At 44.4% G+C, this 23414-nt stretch overlaps 1 protein-coding gene across 1 annotated transcript; it reads right to left on the minus strand.

Annotated features, from left to right (window-relative positions):
• Positions 1–11970: 11970 nt before the first annotated feature.
• LOC110613615 (ribosome-inactivating protein gelonin) lies at positions 11971–12902 on the minus strand. Its single transcript, XM_021754838.2, has one exon. The coding sequence runs from the start codon at positions 12853–12855 to the stop codon at positions 11971–11973; it is 885 nt and encodes a 294-aa protein (XP_021610530.1). The 5' UTR covers positions 12856–12902.
• Between the last annotated feature and the right edge of the window lie 10512 nt (positions 12903–23414).

A 23414-nucleotide genomic window follows, 5' to 3' on the forward strand; every position in this document is an offset into this window, starting at 1 on the left:
ATTTTATTCGAGCTCCCCTCCAGAATGAGAGGATAGTTCTTCCAAATCCTTCCCCTCCTGGTTTGAGAGATCTCCAAAAGGGTCGTAGTATAGTCTTTTTCCTTAAGCAACGGGACCTCGGCTTGACTTTTCTATTTACCCCTTTCTTCATCGAGGTTTTTGAGTACTTCGGGATAACCCCCCGGATGTTGTCTCCGAATTCCATTTTGTTCATGTGCTGCTTTGAATCTATCTGCTTGAGCTGGGGTTTTACGCCCACGGCGTGTCTATTCGTTACTTTCTTCCGTCTTGTTAAGGCGATCCAGAATTTTTACTACTTTGCCCCCCGTGGAGGGCTGTCTCTCTTCACGGGCTACAAGGACTCAATAAAGGGCTGGGTAGAGAGTTTCCTTGTGGCAGAGTTGAAGAAAGAGACTGACCTGTCGTGGGGAGTGGGGCTCGACTGGGAGGATGTTCCCCTGGGCTGCAATGACCTGCCCCAGCTGAGCCTTGCCGAGCAGGTGGGGTTCCTCCGACTGACTTCTGTAGACAAAAAGTATGACGTCGAGAAGTGTATGTTTGCGTCTAACCTTAGGGATATCCGAGACGCGGGTATTGCACTTGGTCTAGCAGTTCTTTTTTCTTTGTGACTGGTACTGGAAAGTATGCTAACCTTTTCTGGTTTTGTGTTTTTTGCAGCTTCTGACGCCAAGATGGATCAAATTAAGCCCCCGAAGAACTTAGTTTTGTCCCGGGAGAGCATGAATGCCGCGTTGGATGCCCTTCGAGCTGGACGTCGCGTGTCTGAAGCCACTGAAGAGGTGGCTCAGGTTATTTCCTCTAGGACGGTTAGCCGTCCTCCTGCCAAAGCTTCCTCTCGAGCCCCTAAACCGAGCTCCAGCGGTACCAAATCCTCTCGGCCATCTAGCCGTGGCAGGTCGATCTCGGTCCCTAAACCTATTTTGGAGTCCAGGTCCAATCCAGCTTCTATAGAGGAGGTGAGGGAAGCTCCTCGCATCATTATGAAGCAGGCGGAAGATATTGAGCAAGTGAGGTTGGATCCTATTCTTCCTCTCGAGGAGGTGCCAGGGGGGAGGTTTGAGTTCCCCATTGTTGAAGAGGAAGCTCCGGAGAAGAGGACGGAGGTTATTCTTGTGGAGGAAGATGTCCTGGAGGCCTCTACCGGGAATGCCCCTACTCCTGTGGAGATTGGATCTGAATCTGTTGACGAAGGCATCTTAGAGAAAACTGGGGACAAGCGTCCAGCCCCTCCTGGGATATCTGCCCCAGCTCCTGCTTGGAAGAAGTCCAGGGCTTCTGCGGGATCGGCTCCAGCCCTCCCTCCTATTGGGAAGGAGAAAGGTGTCCCCGTGGCACCTCCGTTGTCTGCCCCAGACAACGACATTCTGAACGCGGAGGACATCACCCACCAATCTCCGGCAAGTGTGGTCGCCGAAATCATCAAAGAGCGGATGTTTGGTGGCATCACAGAGGCTTCAGACCCCCGCTTGCTTGCCCTCACTGGTCTTCTAGCCAGTTCCACTAAGGAGCAGGCAGCGTTCCTGTCTCGGCCTCGGGGGGAGCTCGGAGATATAATTAGGGAGATGCTCCTGATGGTAAGTCATCTTTTGGTTTCCTTTCTGACTTTCTTTATTTCTTTCTTCTAATGGTTGTCTTTTTGTACTAGGTGACAGGCCTCTTCCTGGAGGTGGATGCTCGCGACCACTCTCTCTGGGAGTTCGTGAATCGCCAGATTGAGGAGGCGCATCTGGAGGAGAACTTGTCTGCAACCAGTGACGCCAGAGGCAATCTTGCGGCTATTCGAGAGAACTCCGAATCCCTCCAGATCGAGCTACATACAGCTTTGGAGGCCCTCAAGAGGGCTGATGGGAGGGCGGCTGAGGCGCAGGAACATGCTAAATCCCTGGAAGCGGAGTTGTCTCGCACTCAAGGGGTTCTTAAGGAATCTGACGAGAGGGCAGCTGCAGCTGAGGTTCGCTGTGAAGAAGTGTTGAAGCAGCTGAGGTTCGCTGTGAAGAAGTGTTGAAGCAGCTGTCCTCCATGGTGGGGACCCTTCGTGAGAGGGATGAGGCTATAAGTCAGAGGGACGAGATCCATCGTCAGTATGAGGCCCTGAAGGCTGATTTTGAAGGAATTCAGGCTCATCTTGATAAGGTGAGGATTCAAAAGGAAGGGGCCCTAGCTCGGGTGGAAGTTCTCGAGCAAGAGCTGAGCAGGAGTTCTGATCGTATCAGAGACCTGGCTTCATTGGCGGAGGAGTCCAAACTTCATAATCAAAAGCTCAGCCATGAGGTCAGGACTTTGGAGCATAAATGCTCAGCCCTGCTCGAGGAGGCCAGGCATGCTGAGGACAGAATCCAGCTGGAGTGTGAGAGGCGTTTAATGGAGTATAAGGATTCGGCTGAGCTAAAGAGGGAGATTGAACAGACCTGTGAAGCTCATCTCCAAGATTACAAGGATTCTTCTGAGCTGAAAGCAAGCATAGCTGAGGCCTGCCAGTCACAACTTGCGGAGTATAAAGCCTCTGATGAGATGAAGACTGCTATTTGGCAAAAAGGCTTCCGCATGTTCATGTCTGGCTTCAATCGGGGTTTAAGAGAAGCCAGACTTGCTCCTGATACCCCTTTAGCGAAGCTCCGAATTGCTGAGGTGGACTCTGATGGTGAGAACGTGCTATACGGGGAGGATGATTTTCCCTTGCCTAGAGGGACCTCTCGTATTGCAGCTGAGTCTTCTGAGGAAGAAACCGAGCTGGACGGGGAAGATGTGGAGGTCCTCGGACCTGAAGGGGATCACTCTGGGCCTCAAGAGAAGGATGTAGAGCTAGGAGAGGAAGGTGCTAGGCCTCCGGGGCTGGAGATTATGCCTCTTGTTGGCATTGAGGGGTCTGAGCCGGAGGATGCTAGACCTCTCCCAGATGACAATGTAGATAAAGATAATGTAGGTGATGATGTACCTAGAAGTATAGGTCCCTTAAGGACTGTTTTTCCTTCGACCCTAGCAAATAATTAGAATAGATTGTAATACATTTTTCTTTTAATGAAATTTTACTTTCCTTTACTTGAACTACTTTTTGTTTTTCATCCATTCTTGAACTTACCTCTGCTTATCACGAATGAAACACTTAAACTGCGTGCCTCGTAGTTTTTTCTAAGGGATCCACTGTGATGTTTTTCCTTTTTGCCTTCAGGCCTGTCAGAACTGGAATTCTGTTAGGGCATTCGCTAGGGCATTCTTATCCGTGAGCCTTTTCCGAGCTAGATTGACTGTACCCGTGAGTTCTGTTTTAAGGTGATGAGCAGGGACTGAAACCGAGGTTTTATCTGCTCGTGCCCTTAGGTTTTTCCTCGAGTTGCCCCTTTACCTCCTCAGCATTTATTACATGAGTGGTGAGGGAGTAAATCCTTAGACTTTGTAACTGCGCAGCTTCTTTTTAGACAATTTTACCTCTCTTTCCGGTTATGAGCTCGGATATCTAGTCCCTTGTTGAAGTGACCCTTTGTCAGTGAGTGTGATCCGGGCTGTACGCTCCATTGGGATGGGGAGCTCGGCTTTTTGTTGTTTCTTTACTCGGCTTTATTGAGCTCGGTCGTTTATTTGTTGAGAGTCCATTCTCACAGTAGATTAAGGAGCTCGGATTTTGCTCTTTGCATAGGTTTTTACATAATTTTATGGTGCTATGGGCTTGGGAGTTCGGAATTTCGCCTTCCCTACTTTGGTGCCCCAAGCTCTTTTATGGAGCCTGTAGCTTTGGTTTGCCTCTTGAGCTTTTTTTAGCTCAGTTCTCTTTAGTTTTTGGAGCTCGTGTTTTCCGGTCGGCTTTTCTTGGCCTCTTGCTGCCTTTATTTTCTTAGTTCGGCTTTTCACACTAGGAGATCTTAGGGATCCCGGTCTTTTATCTTCAGGAGGTCTCTACGTCTCAAGGAGGTCTTCTGATGCCAGGAGATCTTGGGGATCCTGGACTTGTAGTTCCGGGAGATCTTGGGGATCCTGGTCTTCATCCGGGAGATCTTGGGGATTCCGGTCTTCATCCGGGAGATCTTGGGGATCCCGGTCTTTTACCTCCAGGAGGTCTCTACGTCTCAAGGAGGTCTTCTGATGCCAGGAGATCTTGGGGATCCTGGACTTGTAGTTCCGGGAGATCTTGGGGATCCCGGTCTTTTACCTCCAGGAGGTCTCTACGTCTCAAGGAGGTCTTCTGATGCCAGGAGATCTTGGGGATCATGGACTTGTAGTTCTGGGAGATCTTAGGGATTCCGGTCTTCATCTAGGAGATCTTGGGGATCCCGGTCTTCATTCGGGAGATCTTGGGGATCCCGGTCTTTTACCTTCAGGAGGTCTCTACGTCTCAAGGAGGTCTTCTGATGCCAGGAGATCTTGGGGATCCTAGACTTGTAGTTCCGGGGGATCTTGGGGATCCCGATCTTCATCCGGGAGATCTTGGGGATCCCTGTCTTTTACCTCCAGGAGGTCTCTACGTCTCAAGGAGGTCTTCTGATGCCAGGAGATCTTGGGGATCCTGGACTTGTAGTTCCGGGAGATCTTGGGGATCCCGGTCTTCATTCGGGAGATCTTGGGGATCCCGATCTTTTACTCGGTCTTTTACCTCCAGGAGGTCTCTACGTCTCAAGGAGGTCTTCTGATTCCAGGAGATCTTGGGGATCTTGGACTTATAGTTTCGGGAGATCTTAGGGATCCCGGTCTTCATCCAGGAGATCTTGGGGATCCCGGTCTTCATCCGAGAGATCTTGGGGATCCCGGTCTTTTACCTCCAGGAGGTCTCTACGTCTCAAGGAGGTCTTCTGATGCCAGGAGATCTTGGGGATCCTGGACTTGTAGTTCCGGGAGATCTTGGGGATCCCAGTCTTTTACCTCCAGGAGGTCTCTACGTCTCAAGGAGGTTTTCTTCCGGGAGATCTTGGGGATCCCGGTCTTTTACCTCTAGGAGGTCTCTACGTCTCAAGGAGGTCTTCTGATGCCAGGAGATCTTGGGGATCCTGGACTTGTAGTTCCGGGAGATCTTGGGGATCCCGGTCTTCATCCAGGAGATCTTGGGGATCCCGGTCTTTTACCTGCAGGAGGTCTCTACGTCTCAAGGAGGTCTTCTGATGCCAAGAGATCTTGGGGATCCTGGACTTGTAGTTCCGGAAGATCTTGGGGATCCCGGTCTTCATCCGGGAGATCTTGGGGATCCCGGTCTTTTACCTTCCTGAGATTTTGGGCCCTGACGCTTGTTTTATTTTTCCTTCCTTTTCTTTTGAGAGCAATGTTGTGAACTATGACAAAAAGAAAGAAATTGGACGATAACCACGTCTATTTTATTGCCTTGTTTTAAAATACAATCGGTCTTTTATATTCAACAATATCTCAAGGGAAGTACCTTTTAAGGTGCTGGATATTCCAGGCGTGGGGCTCAGGGTTTCCTTGCATATCTTCAATTCGATATACCCTGGCTTGACCACTTTAGCTATTCTGAATGGGCCCTCCCAGGTCGGTGCTAGCTTGCCTACCGCCGCTCTCTTTCCCGTAGCCTCCAGATTTCTTAGGGCCAGATCCCCCACCTTCAGGCTTCTTTCCCTGACCCTTTGATTATAATAATGGGCTGCCCTTTGTTGATAAGCGGCAGTTCAGACTTGAGCCTCTTCCCTGATTTCTTCCAGGGCGTCCAGATTGCTTCTTAATTTGTCTTCGTTGGTGCTTTTACTGCCGAATTGGACTCGATGTGTGGGGACTTGTAGCTCGACTGAAACTACGGCCTTAGTGCCGAATGCGAGTACGAAAGGCGTTTCCTTAGTGGATGTCCTGGGGGTAGTTCGTAGTGCCCACAAGATGCTGTTGAGCTCTTCTGCCCAATTCGCCTTTGCCCCATCCAGTCGTTTTTTCAGTCCCTGGAGGATAGCTCGGTTGGTGACCTCTGTCTGGACATTAGTTTGTGGATGGGCCACTGAGGAAAACTTGTGCCATATGCCCATGTTCGCCGTAAATGCTCTAAAGGTGCTGCAGTCAAACTGTCTGCCATTGTCTGAGATAAGTACCCTTGGTATGCCAAATCTGCATGATGATATGCCCCCATACAAAATCTATCATTTGCCGGGCTGTGATTGTGGGAACTGCCGCCGCCTCTGGCCATTTTGAGAAGTACTCTACAGCCACTACTACAAATTTTTTCTGCCCCATGGTCTTGGGAAAGGGTCCCAGGATGTCTATTCCCCATTGTGAAAATGGCCACGGGCTGGATATACTAGACTGAGGAGTGGCTAGGACATTGATGGCGTTGGCAAACCTCTAGCATACATCGCATTTCCGGACGAACTCTTCTGTCTCTTTTTTAACGGTGGGCCAGTAATACCCTTGCCTGAATATCTTATTGGCCAGTGTTCGTGTTCCTTCATGAGCTCCGCATGTTCCCCTGTGTATCTCCTCCATCACCTTTATTGCCTCCTCCGGGCTCACGCACCGGAGCCACGGGCTGGATTTTCCCCTTCTGTATAAGGTCCCTCTTACTGCTTGATAATTAGCAGCACGAGCTGCTATCTTTCTTGCTTCAGCCTTGTCTTCGGAGAGCTTTCCTTTTTCTAGATATTCCAGGTATGGGGTCATCCAAGTCTGCCTTCGTTCCACCTGCAATACCGTGTTTATTTTATTAAAAGCAGGCGTGTTGACGTGCTGTATGTATACTTCATCGGGGAGCTGTTCTAATTCTTCTTTGGACAACCGACTAAGCAGGTCTGCTTTCTCATTTTCCTCCCGAGGTATTCTTTGAAATTTGGTGGTAATTCCCCGATCCATGAGCTCAGCCTCTATAGCTTTTACTTTTGCCAGGTAGTTCTGCATGGTTGGGTCTCTGGCCTGATATGCCCCAGTTACCTAATTAATCACCAGTTGTGAGTCGCTATTCACTTCGAGGTCAGTTGCCCCTACCTCCATTGCCACCAACATCCCGTTTATTAGGGCTTCATACTCCGCCATATTATTGGAGGCTTTGAATTCGAAGCGTAGGGCGTAGCAAACCTTAAATTTTCCAAGCCCTTTAAGCATTATTCCAGCGCCGCTGCCTCCAGCGCCTGAAGCCCCGTCTACATATAACTTCCAGTTGGACTTTTGGAAGAGTTCTTCCTTGTTTTCCTTCCTCGACACTGCTGAAGATGATTCTCCTTGTTCCTCATTGAATGTGCACTCTGCTATGAAGTCAGCAAGGGCCTGAGATTTTATAGCTGTCCGAGGTCGATACTCTAGGCAGTAAGGACTAATCTCGATGGACCAAGCTAGCATCCGGCCTGAGGTCTCCGATCTATGTAGAATCTTCTTCAAGGGTTGATCCGGCATTACTACTCCCTAGTGGCTTTCCAGATAAACTCTGAACTTTCGGACTGCCAGTAGTAGAGCATATGCTATCTTCTCAATATTCAAATATCTGACCTCGGTATCTTTAAGCACCCTGCTGACGTAGAAAATAGGCTTCTCCTCTCCTTCTTCCACCCTTACCAATACGGCGCTGACTGCTTGTTCAGAGGCCGCCAGGTATATCAGAAGTTCCTCACCTTCTAAGGGGCTACTAAGCACGTGAGGCGAGCTGAGATAGCTTTTGAGTTCTTTGAAGGCTTCTCGACAGTCTTCTGTCCATTCAAAGTTTGGCACTTTCCTCAACTTCTTGAAGAATGGTAAACACTTTTCTGCCAACCTCGACATGAATCGATTAAGTGCCACTACTCTCCCGGTCAGTCTCTGGACGTCCCTTACACAAGTCGGTTCTGGCATATTCAATATGGCCTCTACCTTCTCCGGGTTGGGCTCGATGCCTTTCTCACTCACCATGTACCCTAGGAATTTTCCTCCTTTGATGAAGAAGGCACATTTTGTTGGGTTCAGCTTCATTCTGTACTGGTCTAATACCCCGAATACCTCCCTCAAATCTGCCATGTGCTGTTGGAAAGTTGGGCTCTTGACCACCATATCGTCCACATAAACTTCTACATTTTTGCCGATTTGATTTTTGAAGATTTTATTCATCAGTCTTTGGTAAGTTGCCCCAGCGTTTTTCAATCCGAAAGGCATGGCTCTATAGCAGTAAGTCCCATCCTCTGTTATAAACGAGGTCTTTTCTTCGTCCGACCTGTCCATTGGGATTTGATGATAACCAGACATTGCATCCAAAGACGACATATACTCAAAACCGGCCGTAGAGTCGATCATTTTATTAATATCAGGGAGGGGATAACAATCTTTAGGGCAAGCCTAATTCAGGTCAGTAAAATCTATGCACATTCTATATTTGCCATTGGCTTTTTTGACTAATACAAGATTTGCTAACCACTGCGGGTACATGACCTCCCTGATAAAGCCTGCCTCTTTTAGCTTTAGTACCTCCTCCTTGGTGGCCTGTTGCTTCTCCCTTCCGACTATCCTCTTCTTCTGTTTTACCGGTCTGGCCTCGGGGAGGACATTCAACTTGTGCGTCATCACCTTTGGATCAATCTCGGGCATGTCAGAAGGCTTCCAGGCGAAGCTTGACGCATGACCTCGGATCAGGGCCATGACCTTGGTTTTCTGCTCTTGGGTGAGGCCGGCGTTGAGACTGAAGACTTTATCTATTTCTGCTTCAGATAAGAGAAAAATCTCCAGTTCCCCCACCGGCTCTGTCCTGGCCTCTATTTTCTCGTCTCGGACCTCCATGACATCTAAATCCAGCCGTTCCTCTGTTGAGCTCGGCTCTGCTACCGTAGCTAGGTACACTGCTCTTGCTTCCTCCTGGCTTCCCCGAACTACTCCCACCCCTGCTTCTGTTGGGAACTTCATCGCCAGATATCTGATAATGGTGACGGCCTCAAAGTCAAACAGCGCGGGTCTTCCGAGGATCGCGTTGTAACTCAGGGGGAGTTTAGCTATCAAGAACACCGCATAGTGGGTGCGAGTCCTTGGTGCTTCTCCTAAAGTAAGGGCCAGCTTTACCTTCCCTTCCACCGGCACCGGTACTCCTCCGATCCTTTTGACCGGGGCCTGGTCCCGGACCAATTGTTCCTCGGGAATTCCCATCTGCTGGAAGACCCGGTATGGCAGCAGATTCACCTTGCTCCCGTCATCCACCAAAATCTTCTTCACCCTGTAATTATGAATAACAGCTTCAATGAGAAGGGCATCGTCATGGGGCATCTGAATGCCCTGAGCATCCTCCGGGGAGAAAGTGATGGTTACTGGGGAGTGCTCGACGACCTGCATAACCTCGGCACTGCTACTTTCTCCCTCTTTACTCCTCTTTTTTCCCCTTCGGCTCATCCGGCCGCCTGTGCCTCCAACGATCATGTTGATGGTTCCACTGGACCCATCATTCACTTGGTTAGCTCCCGCTTTCCTCGGCGCTTGAACCGCCGGGTTGGGCTGAGTCCTCTACCCCTCCGGCTTCTTCACGAAGTTCTTGAGGTGCCCCCTCTTTATTAGCCTCTCAATTTCAGTGATCAACTGAAAGCAGTTATTGGTGTTATAGCTATGTGTGCGATGGTACTGACAATATTTGTCAGGGTTTCGTTGGTCTGCTTCAGTTCTTAGGGGTCTGGGCTATTGTAGGAACTCCTTGTCCTGTATGGCTATTAGCACTTCTGCTCTTGAGGCATTGAGCGGGGTCGGCTTCTCTGGGATCCACGAGGGCCGTGGTTTTTGTTCTGGGATCCCAAGAGGAAGAGGTCTTTGATTCCTTCGCTCCCAGGGCTGCCTATAGGGCTCTAGCCTTCTGCCTTGTTTCTTCTCCTGCCTTTCTGGCCTCCTTTCTTCCAGGGCCTTCCCTTTATCCGTCATTCCCCTAGCGAATCTGCTTGTCGTTAAAGCATCATCTTGCCTTATGTATTTCTCAACCCTATTCATCAGCTCGGTCAATGAGGTCGGAGGCTTCCTGCTCAATGAGCCAAAGAACTCGGCAGAGGTCGTCCCCTTCTACATGGCCTCCACCGCCCTTCCTTCATCTAGCTCTGGAATCTGCAGGGCCTCCGTATTGAAACGAGCGACGTACTCCCTGAGCGATTCATCTCTCCTCTGCCTGATTGTCTCCAGGTAGCTCGTTTTCCTATCTGCGGGCACCCCAGCAATAAACCGGCTAATGAAGCGAGTGGCCAGGTCTCCAAAGCTGCCAATACTCCCGGCCTCAAGGTTATTGAACCACGCCCTTACCGGCCCTGAGAGCGTCGTTGGGAATACCTTGCACATCAAGGCATCTGACAGAGTCTACAGCTCCATGAAAGTCTTATAGTTGAGGACATGCTCTCGGGGGTTTCCAGCTCCGTCATAGGCCCCTTTGTTGCATTATCTGCCCCAACTAGTGGGCGGTGTTTTGTAGCTGGAGGGCGATGGTCTGGAGGTCCTGGTTGGACAGGGCCGCTGCGGGCACATTCCCTGCCAAGCTTGGCGAGGGGTTGAAAGGAATGGGTGGTTGGTTATTGGAAGTCGTAGGACTGGAAAAAGAGAACTGCTGCCCCTCTTGGGCAGAGCTCAGGTCGTTGGGAGTGTTAAGATTATTTTCATTGTGATTAGCCATCGTGGATCTCAATGGGTTGTGATTAGCCATCGTGGATCTCAATGGGTATGTTCACAATGGAACTCCGGTGATGAAAAGATCTCCTTCGTCCCCACAGATGGCTCCAATTGATAATCTGAGATCCAGAAAATAAGGTTTTACAGAGGTTTTGTAGGTAATGGAAAACTTGGAGGTCTGAGGGAAGGGTCTCCCTTTTTATCCTTTTCCTTTTGTCCGCTAGTGACATATAACGGAGCCCTCGTCATTGAGCCACGTGTCTCTGCTATACAGATACAGACGTACGAACATATCAGGCTCCTGCTACATGCGTAACGATCTTTGATTCGCATCTGACACGCATGCAAGGGGATCCGCTAGCAAGAAAGGCTGGCCGCTTTCTGTCTTCCAGGTTGGACAAGAAGGTGGGGTTGTGGCCGAAGATGGAGAAGGCTGGACTGTGGGCCTAGAGGGTTTGGGCTAGGTTGCAAGGAAAGCTTAGGTGGAGTATGATCTCGCGGCGGAATGGGCCAGGTCTGGCTCTTGGGGAAGATTTGGAAGTTTTCATATTGTGGACTGTCTTTCATGGGTCGACTCTTAGACAGGGGTAAAGGAATCCAGCGGTCATCAAACACTATCAAAGTTTACACTGAAATTTAAAATCAAATCCAGTTTGCACCCGATATAAATATCAAAATAAAAATATCATAAAATTTAACTTGAAAGTAGTTTACATGGAGAAATAGTTGATCATTGAATCATTTGGATCCAAGATTTTTTGACTTAAAATGCAGTGCCTATATATAGTGGGATGTATTGAGAAAGTATGATAGCTTAGATTAGATTAGTGCAATATATTAAGTTTTTCTTAAATTTATTTAATTCTAAAATAATTTCTATTGCCTCTACTAAAATAGTTTATACAGTAATTTTATAACAACAGTTACAAAATTATTGTTTTAATATTACTAAAGTGTCAATAATTTAAAATTGTTAAAAAAATTTTAATTTTTCACTATACATAATAATATATTATAATAAATAATTTATTTTATATTTAATAAAATTATAATTTTAATTAAAATTTTTATCTGTTCTAAAAAAAAAAAAAAAACTATTATTTTATACTATATCAACAGAGGTAGAAGTAGTAGATTTTAAACCGGTACGGTTAATATCATGAATAATAATTTTTAACTATTATTTTAAATCAATTTTTATACTTTGTGTGCTTTTATGTATATATATAAGGAATAATTTCTTGCATCCATGAGAGATTCAGGACAAAGAAACATGGTTCATATTTACGGGGATCTCACCATAACTATACGTTCTTGGATCTACATGAACGAGTTTTAGGAAAATATATATTCCTCTCTTTTATTCATTGTCACACACACTGAGAATTAGGATGGGGAAGTGGGACTACACAGACAAGTTGGCCATTAATCAGCTCGATGCTTGCCCATTATTTAAGCCACATCTATATCTTGTCCGAGGCTTGATACAGAGTTCTTGGAATCAAACAGCAGCAGTGCTAAGTAAGGTCTTATCTGTTTAACGTTGGTCACATCGAAAAAAGTATAGTCTGATTTTTGCAACTGAACAGGTTCTTGAAACACTCCTCCATTAGATTTCTGGATTGCAGAAGACAGTGCACTCCACTTGTTTTCGAGGCTAATCACGTCGCCAAGAGGGCGAAATCTTTGGTAGAAATTAGTCATAATCTTTCTCTCAATGTGTGAGATTCTTGACGCTTCTGAAACCATTTGGATAACAACCAGTAGAGGAGCAGCAATTTTATTAGGATCTGAGCTGTATTTGTTAAGAGAAAAGATAGCATTGTCTAATGAAATGGCTCCCAAGTCGACATTCTCTCTGTCGGCTCCCAAGTTTTTGAGATCAGGATACCCACCACTGAATTTAAACCTGGTTTTGGTTGTGCCTTTGAAAAGATCAGAAAATGCAGCAGCAGAAGTATCGTTAAAGAAGTAAGAACTAGCTTCAACTTGATAAGCCACCAGGTAGACGTTGACAACATCTATTGCTAATGTGGTAGAAGCCTTGGCATTTGAAAGCTTCACCAGAACAAATCTCTGAGCATTGGAAACTTTGGATTCTTGACGCAGCAATGGTATCGAGTAGCTCTCAGCTCCACTTATCAACTCTTTTCGTAGAGCCTGCACGAATTGGGAGTAGGTGTCGGGAGTTGCACCGGCGGTGGTGAAGCTCACGGTGGGAAACCCAAGTGTGTGTTTGTCATCTGAAGTTATGGGGCAAACTCTCGCCAATCCAAATGCAACTGTCCAGCAAAACCATGTTGCTGCTACAACCCACAGGTTCTTGTTTGCTTTCATTGCCAATCAGCTGAAGAAATTATTGAAATTCCACCTGTCAAGACAATTGAAAATGAGTTTAATATTACAAAATATAAACAAATGAATAAATCAAAATGAAGATTGAGAAATTAAGGCTTCATTACTTACAAAGAAGCCAGCAAGAAAGCGAGAGAGCAATGTTGATGAGCATTGTACATCATATGATATGCTTTTATAGGGGAAATAACATTTATTCATTTATTTATTTTTCTTTTTTAAATCCATCAAGTCTTTTAATTCTTTACGTCAGGAATAATTAATAAGAAAAATTTTCTCGTGCTAAAATTTTTTTAATAAGAAAAAATTTTATTAATGAAGGAAATGTGAGCAGCAGGCCGACCGCGAAAAGAAAATAATTATAGTTTCAGATTTTTGTATGTTAATTAAAGAAATATTTAAATAACTTAAAATATAATAAAATACTTCTTAATTTGATTAAGTTATATTTTTATCTCATTGTATTATTATAATATTAATAATTCTTTCTATTAATAAATTGTATAAATACTTATTATGATCAATAAAGATAAGGGTAAAATAAAAGAAAATAATACTTTTTTTTAAAAATACTTCTTAATTTTTAAAGAAATAGATAATTTCAGAAAAAATAAAATTTGAAAGTGACATACGTAGAACGTGGGAGTATATATTAAGATAATGTTTAATTAATTAATTAATTTAAGATAATGAGTCATTCGAAATGGACTTCTTTATAATATTTTTTTTAGGTTTTATCTATTTTTTATTGGTTAAATTATAAGAATACTATTCCCACCGTATCAATGATATTTACTTCATTTTAATTTCAATATATTAAATTACTCATCTAAATATTTGTTGATATTATTTAATTAATAATATCATCATTTATTTAAATTTTTTATTCTTTTGAGAAATGGATTAAAAAAGTGGAGATTCGAATCTAGCTAAGTGAGTAATATGTCTAGATCAAACTTAATTGAGCAGAAGTGTAATACCCGGCTAGACTCCGGTATCGGAATTCCTACCGTCCGGTGGAATCTCGGATGTCGGAGACCTCTAGAAGGGTAAAACCACGTTTTCATGAAATGTTTTAATGTTTTTGATGATTTTAAATAAAGAGGAAATGAGTTTTTGAATAAAAACAACCTTGGAAGAAAGTTCAGGTTCGACCGCCGAAACTTAAAGTTCAGCCGCCGAACATGTATGCATTTCGGGTGAGCCTTAGGCCCCCGAAGGCATAAGTGAGGGGAGCCCAGGTTCGGCCGCCGAACATGACATGCATGCGGAGGCACATTCGGCCCCCGAATGTGGCCTGGCCGGCCACTACAAAAGGGTCCCTTAGCCGAAAACGGGCGAGCTTTTTCTCCATTTTCGGCCAAGGTGAGCTCTCCGCCGTCCCTCACCGATCTTTGATGTTTTTCCTCTAGATCTTTCAAGTTTTTCATTTGTTTTAACTTTGTTTTGAAGATTTGAGCTTTTGAGCAAAGTTTTGGAGCTTGGAGGTTCAAGAACCCAATCTCTCCCACCTCCGAGTTTTAGGTCGTCTCTCTCTCGATCTTCAAGAGGTAAGAGCCGATCTTAAGCTCATTGTATGTTTTAAGTAAGTTTTAAGTAGATCTATGGGGGTAGAATGCATGTTTAGGTTATAGTTATGTTTATGGGTTTTTGATGAGTTTTTGAGCAATGTGGCTTGTAATGTGTGTTTGATGTGTTGTAGTTGGGGTTTAAGGTAGTTTGAGACCCCTAGGAGCTTGTATGCATGTTTTGGTTGAGCTAAATGCATGATGGTTTGAGTTTGGAGGCATTTGTGCATGTTTGAACCAAGTTTCTGCCCTTTGGGAGAAACCAGGTTCGGCAGCCGAAGGGACTTTCGGCCTCCGAACCCTCTTGTGGAGGCAGCCTTCGGCTGCCGAAGCTTGCCCCCGAAAGGAGACTTTCGTCTCTGTCTGGGAGTTTCGGCAGCCGAAAGTGCCGCCGAACATGCATGAGTTTCGCCTCTGTCTGGGAGTTTCGGCCGCCGAAGGTGCCGCCGAACCTGCCTGACTTTCGGCTCTGGAGGGACTTTCGGCCGCCGAACCTGCCACTGAAAGTGCCCTGTCCAGACCTCCTTTGCATGTTCTTGCATGGATGTTTTGAGATGTTTTAGGGGGTTTTTGGGGGATGTTTTTAGAGTTATGTTCTAGTTGTTTGGTCCCTCATTTGAGTTCACCTGTGTAGGTTCGGACTCGAGGAATCGAGGACCTCAACAGTGAGTCAGTTGCTTCAGTCAGTGTCAGAGCTAGCCAGAGGTGAGTGGAATAACTCTTATGCTTTTAAATAAATAAATAAATCAGTTTTGAGCATATTCATGCATCACGGATGCCATGTGATATTTTAGGTTGTTTGCATTAGAAATCACGAATATGTTGCATTGCATAATATGTTGTTGATGTGGATGAATGTTGAATGATCCATTAGCCCTCATATGTTATGACATGATGATATGATATGGAAGTCCAGGTGTGGCCTGCACTACGCCCCTTGCACTATGAAAGAGAAAGACCGGACGTGGCCTGCACTACGCCCCGGCATCATGGATTATGTATATTATGTTATATATAAGGGAAAGACCAGGTGTGGCCTGCACTACGCCCCCGGCATGATTGGAATATGTAGAGGGCTGAATGGTGACAAGTTCATCCTTGATATGATTAGTTGTGATGTGATGTATTCCATGATAGCATGTGTTTTAAATGCTTTATGATTCTGCTCACTGGGCTTTAGTAGCTCACCCCTCTCCCAAATTCCCCAGGTTTGCAGGTACGGGTTAGACAGAGAAGTCAAGAAGAGTAATGAAGTCTTATGTATGTAATAGTTAGAATATGGACATGACAATTGTATAATGATGTATAGATATGTAATGTAACGGTATTAAGGTTAGAAGTGTGCTTGACCATAGTATATTGTAATCCCTTTTTGATACATGATCTTAATGTTTATTGATGACTATGTTTAGCCAACTCAACACTTGTTATACCACCCATTGGGGGCATTGATGAGATCCCACAGAGGGGTCAAGTTTATGATTATGGCTATGTTCAGTGCATGCACAGGTTGAGTTTGGTGTATGATAGAATGTATGAAAGAAAAGTTTTAAATTTTTATGTATGTTTGTTGATCATGTATGGGATTAAGCAGGTTTACAGGTTACATGTCAGGCTTGCTACGGGTCCCGGCGGCTTTAAGCCGATCTGGATCCTAGCGCCGGTAGCGGTCCGATTCTCGGGTCGTTACAAGAAGAGTTAGCTAGTTAAGAAAAGGTTGTTATTAGGCTGTTATGCAAGTTGCAAATCTTAGCTAAGCTTGCACCATGTAAATGGAGACGGTTGTTGCGAGGTTGTTAGGCATGTGATTCATGCTCTCATTTTATCTCAATGGAGCTTGTCGGGTGATTAGACGTGAATTTGGAAGCTGCATGTGCCGCCAAAAATTAAAACGCGCTAAGTGTAGATTTTGCATGGCATGTGTGTGGTGCTATTGAGTATGAGTTGCATGTATTTATAGGATGTCGGTTTGCAAAGGATTATTGGGATTGTTTGGGTGTTGGTTATAGCCAGTAATCGTTAGTTTAAACATTTTATTCAGTTATTTTCTTTTTTTGTAGAGTCTACTGGTGATGATATATGTGCATATCATTGTGCTATCCACTTAAAATTGTGGAATGAGAGGAATAACATGTTATGGCGATATAGGCAACGTCAGGCTGCAATTTTGATCCATTATGCTCAATCAATGTTGGTTGCTCGGAAGATGTTACAGGTTAGTGAATCTACTGAAGTAGAGAGTGGGAGTGGACAGGATCCTATTGTTTGGAAGACACCACCTAGAGTTCATAATAAGACTACTTTTGGAGCCATTATTAGATGCTTCTAGACAGTTTGTGACTGGATATTCTAGGTATAGAGAAAGAGCTTAGTCGCCAAATTTAACAAAAGCATTGAGGTTGCGAAAGGTTCTTAGTTGGCTTAAGGAATCCCATATAACAAATGTGATAGTGGAGATGGATTGTCGAGAGGATATTTGTGTCATTCACTCAGAGGATATGATCTCAGAATTCATACAGGTTATTAAGGACTATAGACTTTTATTTTCACAAGGACTTTCTTAGTCTATTATGTGGTCTATAACGTAAGGTAATTTAGTGGCTCATGCTTTGACTAAGGCGCCTATTTATAAGATAGTTTCTGGGTGTGGAGTGCTCTCTTTTTAGTTATTGTTGACATTTTATTTAAAAGGTTGTTCCAAATTTTTTTACTAAAAATTTTGAATCCTATATTGGGATTATAGGAATACCTATTGGTCTTGGGTTAGCTTGGACCTAACTTGTTAAGTTTTTTTTGGATTAAAATTTAACTTTAAAAAAAATTAATACATTATTATTAAAAATAATTCAATAGTTATTATGATAGATCCCACTTATAAAAATGAGTTGATAATTTATTATTATTTAGATATTTAAAAGGATAATATTTATTGCATTTAATTTATAATAGAAATTACAAAAACACGATATCTAAACACGAAGGAAAATCAAATTTATGATTATATAATCTCATCCATTTATCAATATTTATTTCTTATATTAACATATTTACTTCCTATAATCTATAACAAGATATTTATATATTTTAGTGTGGATAAAAATGATATTTAATTTATTTTATTAATAATAAGTATCAAGTAAACAAGTTTTTTTATTAATTAATATATTTTTTAAAATATAAAAACATTTTAATTGTATTATTTTTAAAACTGAATGAGTTTCTCAGTCCATTAATTGATGCAAGTATTGTCACTTTGTGTTTTGCCAATACATCGAAATATGGTAATTCTCAACAGCAAAATCATCATAAACAAAGAATAAATAATTCGGATTTTGTAATACACACCAAAATTAAGACTGCAAAGTTCTTAAATCGGAACTTGTATGTGCTATTAAAATATTTGGAAAGGCAGGAATAAACTTGTGTTTCAAAGGAAGACATGTAATTGTCTTCCAACAGGTTAATAAAAAATTTAAAAAATATATATATTTTTTAAAAAATAAATTTTTGATATTATATAATAATAACTTAAAGAAGACAATGTGTTAGCACTCGAAGATAGGGTCACGTAGTAAAAAATTGATCAAGTGACACTCGGTCTCACCAGATAAGAGAAGACTCGGACGCTTCAGGTCGGTTCTTCGTCAAGACTCGCCCCCTTAACTATAGGATACGGTCTGACCTATAGAAAGAAAGACCCAGACACTAGAGTATCTAGCTCTTCTTCAAGACTCGCTCTCCTCTAAAGAGCCTGAGTCTTCACATAAAGTTACCATTAGCAGGTACGGTCCAACATATCTCCATTATGCTAGTAATAGCAGGATCACCGATTGATTAGCTGGCAAGATCCCTTATCAAGCAGTCAATCATATCATTATCGAATTTTTAGGAGATACTATATTAAACTTTATCCTCTTATAGTATAAGAGCTAACGATCACAGAGACAAAGGTACGCAATTCTTACACAACCACTTTTGAGTTCAGAGCAATTTCATACATTTGCCCTTTTCATTAGTTTACTGACTTGAGTGTCAGAGTAGCTGCCATAGGCGCCGACCGCCTCACGTTTTCTTTTTTACAGGATTGACTAATCATAGTATAATTTCATTTTGGCCGCATCGTTTGGTTCCATTGCTAGGATATCCATTGAATTCTCTCTGTTCATTTAGATTAAAACCGGTCTCTTATCCCTTTTTCTCTTAAAAAGAAATATCTCTTTTTTCTCTCAAATTGGCCGATAATTTATAAGCTACTGCTAAGGTTGCTACCAATGAGAACGCTATTATTTCTTCCACTTCTGGCAGTAGACAAAACACACCTTTTAGGGTCAGCAAAGTAGATCCCAACAACCCGACCAACCGGGTGTTAGTCTCGCTTCACAAGAAGTTTCTAAGGCATTTCATACTTAGGCCATAAGGCGGGTACACGCCAGGCCTACCAATTGGGTGTTAGTCCCGCTTCACAAGAAGTTTCTAAGGCATTTCATGCCCAGACCACAAGGCGAGTTACGCCAAGCAGACCAACCAGGTATTGGTCCTGTAACGCCCCGGAAATCCGGACCGCTACCGGCGCTAGGATCCAGATCGGCGTAAGGCCGCCGGGACCCGTAGCAAGCCTAACATACATCCTGTTTACCTGTTTAATCCCATACATGATCAACAAACATACATAAGAATTAAAAACTTTTCTTTTTCTTCATACACCAAACTCAACCTGTGCATGCACTGTATTCATCATATACATAAACATTAATCCCTCTGTGGGACGTCATCAAAGCCTCAATGGGCAATATATATTCTGTGTTGAGTTGGTTCACATATACATCATAAAATAAGATCATGTACGTACCAAGGGATTAACATCTACTATGGTCAAGCACAACTCTATCCTCAATAACATAGTTACATAAACATAACTGTTCAAACTTTACATTACATTCTTATCATTGTCATGTCCACATACTCTAGCTATTACATACATATGACTTTTCTCTTCTTTTCTTCTCTATCAATCCCGTACCTGCAAACCTGGGGTTAGGGGAGAGGGGTGAGCTAAAAGCCCAGTGAGCAGAAACTAAAAACATTATATTAAAAGTCATGCTTTCATGGAATGCATCATATCACAGACAATCCACATCAAGGGTGAACCTGTCACCAATTAGTCCCAACATAGTCTCGTGCCAGGCCGTAACATGGGGTCCTGGTCTTCCTGTCATAACATACATAAAGTCTCGTGCCAGGCCGTAGCATGGGGTCCTGGTCTTCCTGTCATATCATATATAAAGCCTCGTGCCAGGCCGTAGCATGGGGTCCTGGTCTTCCTGTCATATCATATATAAAGCCTCGTGCCAGGCCGTAGCATGGGGTCCTGGTCTTCCTGTCATAACATACATAAAGTTTCGTGGACTAATTGGATCATACAGCATTCACCCACAACCACAAAATAAAATGCAATGCGACATATTCGTGAACTAATGCAATCAGCCTATTACATGTCATCATGATGCATGAAACATGCTCAAAACATTTAATTGCTTGATTTAAAACATTAAGCTTGTTTCCACTCACCTCTGGCTAGCTCTGACCAGACACTGAAGCAGCTCACTCACTGCTGGGGTCCTCGGTTCCTCGGGTCCGAACCTACACAGGTGGACTCCAATGAGGGACCAAACATATGTAAACACAACTCTAATATATCCCCCAAAAACCCCCTAAAACATCATGAAAACATCACAGAAAATATGCATGAAATGGCTGAACAGGGCACCTTCGGCGGCACCTTCGGCGGCCGAAAGTCCTGGACAGAGACGAAACTCAGCTAGGTTCGGCGGCACCTTCGGCGGCCGAAAGTGCCAGACAGAGACGAAAGTCTCTTTTCGGGGGCACCTTCGGCAGCCGAAAGCTGCCTCCACAAGAGGGGTTCGGCGGCCGAAACTCCCTTCGGCTGCCGAACCTGGTTTCTGCCAAATGGCAGAAACTTGGTTCAAATGAACCTCCTGCCTCCCAAAACCATAAATCATGCATATTTCTCAACTAAAACACACATACAAGTTCCTAGGGGCCTCAAACATGCATATACCCCATCTACAACACTTCATTCACACACAAACAAGCTACATTGCTCAAAAATCACAACTTAAAACCCATAAACCTACACATGAACTAAACATGCCTTTAACCCCCAAAGATCTTCATAAAACTTGTGTCAAGCATAAAAAGAGTTCAAGATCGACCCTTACCTCTTGAAGATCGAGAGTAGAGGCGATCTAACTTGGAGTTGGGAGAAATCTAGCTCCTTGGGCCTCCAAGCTCAAAACTTGTTCAAAACTCACAAATCTTCAAAACAAAGTTATAAACTTGTTAAAACCATGAAAGATCTAGAGGAAACACTCAAGATCGAGGGAGGAACGGTGGAGACTCACCTTGGCCGACAATGGGAGAGAAAAAGCTCGCCCGTGCGGACCAAGGGGACCCTTTTATAGTGGCTGGCCAGGCCACGTTCGGGGGCCGAATGTGCCTCCGCATCCATGCAATGTTCGGCGGCCGAACATAAGGTTCGGCGGCCGAACCTGCACTTCCCTCACTTAGACTTTCGGGGGCCTAACGTGCCTCCCAAAGTCCATGCATGTTCGGCGGCCGAAAGTGAGTTTCGGCGGCCGAACCTGGGTTTTTCCTTAAAGAATTTTCATGCAAAAACTTATTTAAAATCATACTTAAAACATTAAAATACATGAAAACATTTTATAAAAACATGCTTTTACCCTTCTAGAGGTTTCCGACACCCAAATTCCACCGGACGGTAGGAATTCCGATACCGGAGTCTAGCCGGGTATTACATTCTCCCCCCCTTAAGAACATTCGTCCCCGAATGTTCCTCAACTAGTACATGCATAGCGAAACAAACATAACATACACACATATAGCACATGGAACACATCTCAACTAACCTTAGAAGAGGTGGGGGTACTGCTGGAGTATGGACTCCCGGGTCTCCCAAGTGCATTCTTCCAAATTGTGGTGGTTCCAAAGGACTTTCACCATCGGGATTTCCTTGTTCCTCAACTTTCTGATCTGAGTGTCAAGAATCCGCACTGGCTGTTCAACATAAGTGAGATCCTCTTGGATCTCCACATCAGGCTCGCTAAGAACCTTGCCCGGATCTGACACGAACTTCCTCAACATGGAAACATGGAAAACCGGATGGATTCTCTCCATAGAAGCAGGCAAGTCCAGCTTGTACGATACATTCCCAATCCTTTGCAGGACTTCAAAGGGTCCAATGTACCGCGGAGCTAGCTTACCCTTCTTACCAAATCGAACCACCCCTTTCATCGGAGACACCTTGAGCAATACTAGATCCCCCTCCTGAAACTCTACCTGTTTCCTGCGGATGTCTGCATAACTTTTCTGCCTGCTGGTGGCAGTCTTTATCCTTTCTCTGATAATGGGCACCACCCTGCTGGTGATCTCAACAAGCTCAGGCCCTGCTAAGGACCTCTCTCCAACCTCTTCCCAGCAAACGGGTGACCTGCACTTCCTCCCATACAAAGCTTCATATGGAGCCATCCCTATGCTAGCATGATAGCTGTTATTGTAGGCAAACTCCACCAAAGGTAGATGTTGCTTCCAAGAACCGCCAAAATCTAGCACACACATTCTGAGCATATCTTCTATGGTCTGGATGGTCCTCTCTGACTGTCCGTCTGTCTGTGGATGGAAGGCAGTGCTAAAATCCAACCTAGTACCCATAGCACTCTGCAGACTCCGCCAAAACCTGGAGGTAAACTGGGGCCCTCTATCTGACACTATAGATACCGGGACCCCATGTAGTCTGACAATCTCCTCAACATACACCTGCGCTAACTTATCCACAGAGTAGTTGCTCCTAACTGGAATGAAGTGAGCAGATTTGGTGAGTCTGTCCACAATCACCCATATGGAGTCTAGTCTGTTGGATGTTGCCGGTAACCCCACTACAAAGTCCATAGCTATGTTCTCCCATTTCCATTCTGGAATAGGTAGCGGGTTAAGCATTCCAGCCGGCTTCTGATGTTCCAGCTTCACCCTCTGACATATTTCGCAGGCTGACACGAATTGTGCCACTTCCCTCTTCATAGCTGGCCACCAATACCCTCTCTTCAGATCTTGATACATCTTGGTGGCTCCAGGGTGAACACTGTATCTTGCATTATGAGCCTCTCTCATAATGTCTCCTTTTAGCCCGAAGTCATCTGGTACACATAGTCTATTCCCATAGCGGAGGATCCCCTTACTATCGAATCTGAACTCACTGTCTCTGCCTGACTGAACAGTCCTGGCAATCTTCACTAACTCTGGGTCCTCATGCTGTTTCTGAGCTACCTGCTCTAGAAACACGGGTGTTACTTTCATCTGTGCAATCAAAGCACCTGTACCAGACAACTCCATCTGTAGACCTTCCTCAATGAGCTTATAAAATTCCTTCACCACCGGTCTCCTCTCTGCCGTGACGTGGGATAGACTGCCAAGTGATTTCCGGCTTAAGGCATCAGCTACTACATTAGCCCTACCCGGATGGTACTGTATCTTACAATCATAGTCACTGAGCAGTTCTACCCATCTCCTCTGCCTCAAGTTCAAATCTCTCTGACTCAAGATGTGCTGCAGGCTCTTATGATCTGTGAAGATCTCACATTTTACCCCATAGAGGTAATGCCTCCACATCTTGAGGGCAAAGATAACTGCTGCCATCTCCAGATCGTGTGTGGGGTAATTCATCTCATGCCTCTTTAGCTGTCTAGAAGCATAAGCGATCACCCTACCATTCTGCATCAACACACAACCCAAGCCTACTCTGGATGCATCACAGAACACTGTGAAGTCCTCATTGCTGGTTGGCAGAGCTAACACTGGTGCTGAAGTCAACCTCTTCTTGAGCTCTTCGAAACTTTCCTCACACTGGTCGGTCCAATCGAACCTCTGATTCTTTCTGGT

Source organism: Manihot esculenta, chromosome 4 (assembly GCF_001659605.2).
Source record: "Manihot esculenta cultivar AM560-2 chromosome 4, M.esculenta_v8, whole genome shotgun sequence".
Lineage (NCBI taxonomy): Eukaryota > Viridiplantae > Streptophyta > Magnoliopsida > Malpighiales > Euphorbiaceae > Manihot > Manihot esculenta.